General features: G+C 38.1%; 1 protein-coding gene across 3 annotated transcripts; it reads right to left on the bottom strand.

Annotated features, from left to right (window-relative positions):
- Positions 1 to 23: 23 nt before the first annotated feature.
- On the bottom strand, positions 24 to 1614 carry LOC125542817 (PH, RCC1 and FYVE domains-containing protein 1). 3 transcript variants are annotated; one of them, XM_048706016.2, is made up of 3 exons: positions 1395 to 1614; positions 827 to 1021; positions 24 to 442 (listed from the first exon to the last, which is right to left on the bottom strand). In XM_048706016.2, exons 2-3 carry the CDS (start codon positions 1009 to 1011, stop codon positions 316 to 318), a joined length of 312 nt encoding a protein of 103 aa, XP_048561973.2. In that variant the 5' UTR covers positions 1012 to 1021; positions 1395 to 1614; the 3' UTR covers positions 24 to 315. The 3 variants fall into 3 exon arrangements, with proteins under 3 accessions (XP_048561973.2, XP_087400491.1, XP_087400488.1); XM_087544365.1 differs by having other exon boundaries at positions 827 to 1028; positions 1395 to 1608; XM_087544362.1 differs by having other exon boundaries at positions 827 to 1040; positions 1395 to 1607.
- Positions 1615 to 7379: the final 5765 nt, after the last annotated feature.

Raw genomic sequence — 7379 nt, forward strand, 5'->3', positions numbered from 1 at the left:
GGGCTGGGTTTCAACAAGGCCAATTAACCAGTTAAATAGACTACATTAACCTCACAACTAACAGGTTATAAGTTCTACTACATTATGTACATTACACTAGGACAGGGCCCATGCTATGGCCTATGGTGATTAAGCACCAACCGAACCTTACTTACCAGTCTCAATATCACAGTACCAAGAGACGATAAAGGTCACGTATGGCGGTCTACACCCCAGTACACATATGACATAACCCTTAATTTCGTTCATGATTTTCTGCTACTCGTTGATGGTTGGCCTTGCAGTTTGTGCGTGAAGAAACAGGAAGGTACGTTATTAGGCCGAGTGGGTTGGGGCTGCTGACGACGCTTGTTGGGAGGTCCTTATATTGTATCGCTCGTAAACTTTCTCCCGGTTCTCTTTCCACCAATTCTCAGCCTGATGCTCCCCAAAGCGCCTTTTGCTGCAAATTAAAAATATCTCAGAGGGAAGATGCCAACGCTATTAATATTTTGCAAAGAAATATAGGCTTGTCACTTGTCAGTAGAGCAGAAGCTCAGCTACAGACTGAAACAGAAGTGTGTTTAATGTGAACAAGATAACCTGGAGTTCTCCTTTTCTGATAGTGTTTAATGTGGAAAAAAAAAGTGCTCTAAATATGATTATAAACTAAATGAACTGTCAGACCTCTTGTTGCATATGAACTCGCGGAACGGTAAAATATTGTTCAACGACTAATCAAGCAACTAGCCTATTTGCAATCATGAATATTCAGTGAGCTGTTTGCATGCGCAAATTACAAAGCTAATTTGGGAGTGGAAAGCATGACAGGAAATAGCTTAATCACCTGAACCGAACCCTCTTCAGCTCTCGGGTGCCATCACCGAGGTCCTTCAGCTTCATGAAAACACCCGCTTCATACTCTTCCAGCCATTCATCATGCAAGTGCCTGGCAGCGCCATTGGCGTTCACGCTAGGGTGGGCAGCAACACGTGCCTCGGCACCGCTTGGAGCATGCATTGTCCCATCCATACTGCCTGTGCTGCTAACTGATAATGGAACTGGGTGAAACATGACACAATGACTCATCATGCTACGGTAGGAAAGTTAATTTGCTGGACATGGAAAAAAAACTCTGAAATTAAACAGAGCATCACATCACAGCGCACTATACTGCTACAGCTAATTTCTCCTGCCCGGCATCACATCACAAGGCACGCAAGAGATGAAAAAGACATCAGAATGTGATTTGTACCATCTCTACAACATTATCTTGGCCCGATCTGAACATGTGAATGTCCAATTTTGTGTAACCCATTGGCCCGACCGAGTTCAAACATTCAACTCAGAAAGATTGCGCGGTCCATCACCCACGAGCAAGAATCACCGACGCGAAACAGACAGAAATGGTATACCTTGAGATGTCGCTGCTGCTGCTCCTCCGCCGAGCTCGGCTGCTCCCGATCTGGGAGAAGGAGGAGACGAGAGGGCGCGGCGGCGCCGGATCTGACAGAAGATGGGGTGGCGGCGCCGGATCGGAGGTGTGGGGAGCCGGTGGCTCTGGCGGTAGCGCCGCCGACGGGTGGAGCGAGTGGGGGTTTGGAATGGATGGTTTTGATTGGAGAGGCAGGAAATTTACAGAAAAGCCACCACATTTGCTAGGTTGTCACATAAACCACCGTTTTCACCAAAAACAATTTTGAGAGGCATTTTTAACAATTTTTACCAAACCCATCACTTCAGGATAGTATTGTACTCTCAATGTAAGATCTTATAGATCACTAAAGGGAGTAATACATAACACTGATTTATGAGTTAGCGTGTTTTCGCAACGATTTCGACCCATGCACAGGCCCGGCCCATAGGCCGGGCAAACGGGGCGCCCGCCCTGGGCCCCCGGAAGGCAGGGGCCCCAACCGAGGTAGTTCCTTCATAGCTCGTAGGAAGCCCAAGAAATTTATCGAGAAAGCAGAGGGCCCATTCGGTCGTGGCGCTGGGGTAAAACCCATCGTCAATCTTTCTCCTCGATTCCTCCAAATCTCCCGACTCCCATAACAGCGCCGCCACTCCCATGCGTTTCCGATTCCAAGGTCACCGATGGCTAATAATGGAGATTAAAGGCGAAAATCCGTTCCCATATCAGCTCTCCTTCCCTTCTCAATGTTCTTCGTTCCCCATCAACTAGATGTTGGAAACATGGAGACGGTAGGTGTTCTTCTTTTCTTCCTTCCCATAATCCCGTCCCTCCTTAATTAAATAGCTATGTCCTCCTGCTCTGAGGAGTCGACATCTACCTGCACAAGTGTTCTTCTGATATTCACTGGATCTAAGTGTGAGAGTCCTCGGGAGTCAGGAGATTAGGAGAACTGCAGCATGGGGGAAATTATTTAGTTCTTGCTGTCGTCTTCTTGTTCGTGCTGAATACTGCAACCTGCGGATCTGGCAATCTAGATCCACATTAATCCATATTCAGGTGTGTTTGTTCCCTATATTAATCATTTATGCTAACTGTTCATGTTAGTGTCATGTTGTCTAGAAAGTGTTTATCTGGTAAAAAAAGAACAGTAAAAGGCAGCTCAAAGATGAATTGGTAGAAACCCAAAAAGGACCAATTGACAAATTTTTCAGAACTAGTAATTCTTCTAGAGACCCCCTGGAACTGGCCATAGTAAGTGTTGAAGAGCAACTGACTGAGAATACAGATGCTACTAATGATGATATGAATGATGGTGATAATAATTCTAGCCAACATGAAAAGTTGAAAACCTAAGTCACTAACCAAATTCAGAAACACCGGGAGTCGATGAACAACAATCATGCACTGTTGATATTTTGGATCCTCCAAACTATGACAATATGATTGATATGGATAGGGATATTTTAGTTGAGATAGTAATTCTAGACATAATTCTAGACAAAATGAATTCTCCGTTGTTAAAATTTAGTAAAACGAGATTATGTGGAATTACATTATTTCATTACTATCATGGTGTAGTTCTCCTTATCAATAAATAAATTGTACTGTCAATTCTAAAGACCAAAGATCATCGTCTAGGCTATGCACTAGATATTTACTTTTTTAATAAAAAATATTTTTAGATTTCGAATCAACAAGGGCCCCTTGTTGATGTCTTGCCCCAGGGCCCCGCAAATCTGTGGGCCGGCCCTGCCCATGCAACACAAATTTTCATTATTATTATTTTAGCTGGACATTTAGAGTTTCAGACAGCCTACCCCAAACTTGTTTAGGACTAAAGGCTTTGTTGTTTGTTGCTGTTGTTGCTGCAGTTGTTGTTGTTGTTGTTGTTGTTGTTGTTGTTGTTGTTGTTGTTGTTGTTGGACATTTAGAATTTCAAACAACACCAGGGGTGGAATATTAACTCGAAACTCGTGAGCTAAACAAGTAGCTCGTGACTCGGCTCGACTCAACTCGAACTCGATGACTAATGAGTCGAGCCGAATTTTAATCTGAGCTCGTTAACAAAATAAGTTTAACAAGCCCAGCTAACGAGGTAATCGTTTAGCTCATTAAGCTCGTTAATCATAAGGGACGTGAGATAAGTATCAATATTGTTATCGATTACTGCCATTTATGGAGTGTACAAAGTGTTTCTTTAGTGTAAACTAGTAGAACGCCCGTGCGTTGCCACGGGCCTTTCAAACTTTCCTACTTACATATATAAATATAACGCATGTAATTTTGTGCATGTATAGGAAAACATAGCCCGCAACCATTGAAAAGCAATTGAAATCCACTTCACCTGCAATATATTTTGATTGAAAATGTATTTCAATTATGTATACGTATAGATAATGATTCAACTAGGTTGTCACATAAACCACCGTTTTTATCAAAAACAATTTTGAGAGGCATTTTTAACAATTTTTACCAAACCCATCACTTCAGGATAGTATTATACTCTCAATATAAGATCTTATAGATCACTAAAGGGAGTAATACATAACACTGACTTGCGAGTTAGCGTGTTTTCGCAACGATTTCGACCCGTGCAACACGAATTTTTGTTATTATTATTTTAGCTGGACATTTAGAGTTTCAGACAGCCTGCCCCAAACTTGTTTAGGACTAAAGGCTTTGTTGTTGTTGTTGTTGTTGTTGTTGTTGGACATTTAGAGTTTTAGACGGCACTAGGGTTGGAATTTTAACTCGAAACTCATGAGCTAAACGAGTAGCTCGTGACTCGGCTCGACTCGACTCGAACTCGGTGACTAACGAGTCGAGTCAAATTTTAATCTGAGCTCGTTAACAAAACAAGTTTAACAAGCCGAGCTAACGAGTTAATCGTTTAGCTCATTAAGCTCGTTAATCAAAAGGGACGTGAGATAAGTATCAATATTACTGTAGATTACTATCATTTATGGAGTGTACAAAGTGTTCCTCTAGTGTAGGGCCTCTTTGATTCGTAGGATTTTAAAAACGCAGGAATACAAAAAGTATAGGGTTAGAATGGCATGCCTACTTGAATCCTATAGGATTAGCGATGAGTGTTTGATGGCACATGAAAAATAAAGAAATTATAAAAATAGGTTGGAGTGGATGTTACATTTTCTATGAGATGTAGTACAAAAGATTCCATAAGAAAAATTCCTATGAGATTCAATCCTATGAATCAAATAACCAACATAGGAAAACATCCTAAGGATTTCAGTCCTCTAGAAATCCTATCAAATTCCTTTAAATCAAAGGAGCCCTAAATTGTTGATTGTTGTGAATTGTGAAGAAAGTTCTATGTCTATAAATATATTCTTGTAGATTAATTGCATACATAATATGTATATTTTGTTATTCATCTCTATAATGAGCTTAATGAGTTAAATGAGCTAGGTCGCAAGTTACACGAGTCGAGTTGAGTTTAAATCTAAGCTCGTCATGTTAACGAGTCGAGTCGAGCTAACTCGTTATCTTAGCGAGCTATAAAGTTTGAAATATAAACAAGACGTCTTATTTATTTACAAATACCGGACTCGCTATAGCCTAAGGGCAGAATGTATGTTCTCATTTCTATTACCACCTCTAATCATATGGAAGGCTAAAGATAACATTGAGAGACTATCTTGGCAACTGATTGTGTGTTTGTTAGTTTTCACCGTTTTTATTTTTTTCTCGGTTTTCATTGGTTTTCTTTGTTTCTTCATCGGTTTTCATCGTTACTTTTTTTTAACACATGACTACTTTTTTCATTACACAATGTACATTTTTTGTGTACCCGGGAAACATTTTATTAATACAAGTTGAACATTTTAAAATACACGATGTATATTTATTAAATACATGTTTTTAACACATTTTTGTACATGGTCAACATTTTTTTCAAATACACGGTGAATATTTTATTTATGGCAATAAAAATTTTATACACATAGTGTACATTTTTTGTATACATTAGGAACATTTTTATATACACATCTAACATTTCATAGATACAGAATTAACATTTTTTTAATATAAGTTTTGGATGTCTACTTTCATTTAATGTATGTTGTATATGGTCAATTTTTTCCTATAGATTGTATATTTTCATATATAATATTGTTCTTACTCGTTATACATTTTTAAATATATGATTAATATTTTTCAGATATATGTTTTCATGCCTACTTTTTGCATTGGATTGTACATTTTTCGTATACGTAAGAAACATTTTTCTTATACGCGTTTAACATTTTTTAACTACATGATTAATATTTGTTTTGCCACCACCTTGCTCTTTTGTGATCAAAGTGCATGCTTATTCACAGATTAAGCGCAGTTATGCGCTGGCGTTTTGCTATCACCTAGAGCTTAGACGCACTTAAGCGCTCACTTAGGCCCACCTTTTTAACTATGCATAACACCGGTTTACGAGTTAGCATGTTTTCACAGCTTTTGACCCGTTTAACCAGAACTTCCTTTTTTTTTATTAGTTGGACATTTGGAGTTTCAGACGCCGCTTTTAAGCCCTTTTCTTCAGTTTAGTTCTACGGTTGGTAATTAATTATCAACTTTCATTGTGAGCCTTCTTAGAATTGTACTATATGATTTTTTTTCCGAATGCAACCTTTTGATGCTCAGGCTTCATGGAGACCTTTATTTGAAACATTCAAAATACATGTTTCAAAGTTTCAAAAAAATCTAAGAAGAATGTGTATGGGCATATGGATGTGTACTACACCTGTGTAAGGTTTCATGAGAAAATACATTGATTCATGAGCTACACTAAAAAGTGAAAATCATTGGTTTTTATATAGTGAATAGTACATGCACTGTTCACTATTTTCAATGTCAGAGATTTGTCTTTTGTGTAGCTCACTAATCTATGTACTTGGTCCTGAAAAATTGTAAGCATGCAGTATATATCCATATTATACTGTGGATCTTTTTCCTAAAAGTTTAAGCATTGAAACATTAATTTCGATTTTTTTTAAAAAAAAGGAGCCCCGTGTAGCTCGAGCTCCAAAACGAATTATTGGATTCCCCCCTCCCTCCTTTTTTTCTAAGAAAGAAAGGAAGGTTAAGCTGGTCTCTGCATTTTTATAAGATGAACCTGGCCTCTGCATCGTGAGATGGACACATCCATGTATTTTTTTAGAAGAGAGAATGGAAAAAAGGTGAATTGTCTTAGTGAAAAGATAATCTCTTAGCATGTCGGAGAAGAATTTTCCCTCCATTACAATAGATGTCACAACAAAATATCTTGGCTAGAGATAATGCCCATAGTTTAATAGACCCCATAGGCACAAAATATCTCTAGATAATTCATTGTATACCAAGCTTCTTACTGTGAAAAAGCTAATAGATCCCAGGCTCCATAGGTTTTTGAAAACAACATCTCTAAGCTTTAAAAGTTCCTAAAAGATATTCTTCATGTACACATAGTTGTGAACCGTCTGTTTGTAAACTTCAATAAAAGAATCTATTCATTTCATCATTTGTGTGCTAAAAAGATAGAGATATGTGGATCTAAAATAGTCTAGTATTTTATTTTATTTTGCAAGAAAAATAGTCTACTAGTTTCTGCTATAGATCTATAAAGTTCTCGTTTTTTAAGCTTGCGAGTCAAACTATTTATCCATGGCATGTAGAGCACATAGATACTATATTTAATCAACTCAAAAAAATATACTATATTTAACCTCAATTTTTATAATGTTTGAAATATAAATAAGACGTCTTATTTATTTACAAATACCGGACTTGCTATAGCCTAAGGGCAGAATGTATGTTCTCATTTCTATTACCACCTCTAATCATATGGAAGGCTAAAGGTAACATTGAGAGACTATCTTGGCAACTGATTGTGTGTAGCACCTTAAGAGGCTGTCTAGAATGACTTTATAATTAGTGTGGCCACTTGCAACCATTCAAATGAGGCCTAATTTGTGGAAGATATATATCCAAG

Source organism: Triticum urartu, chromosome 1A, assembly GCF_056163025.1.
Source record: "Triticum urartu cultivar PI428250 chromosome 1A, HENAU_Tu73, whole genome shotgun sequence".
NCBI classification, from domain to species: domain Eukaryota; kingdom Viridiplantae; phylum Streptophyta; class Magnoliopsida; order Poales; family Poaceae; genus Triticum; species Triticum urartu.

Coding starts and splice junctions, on each gene's coding strand:
- LOC125542817 (XM_048706016.2), bottom strand. CDS start 1,011: ATGGATGGGACAATGCATGCTCCAAGCGGTGCCGAGGCACGTGTTGCT. Junction 443..826: donor CTGAAGAGGGTTCGGTTCAG/GTGATTAAGCTA, acceptor TTTAATTTGCAG/CAAAAGGCGCTTTGGGGAGC.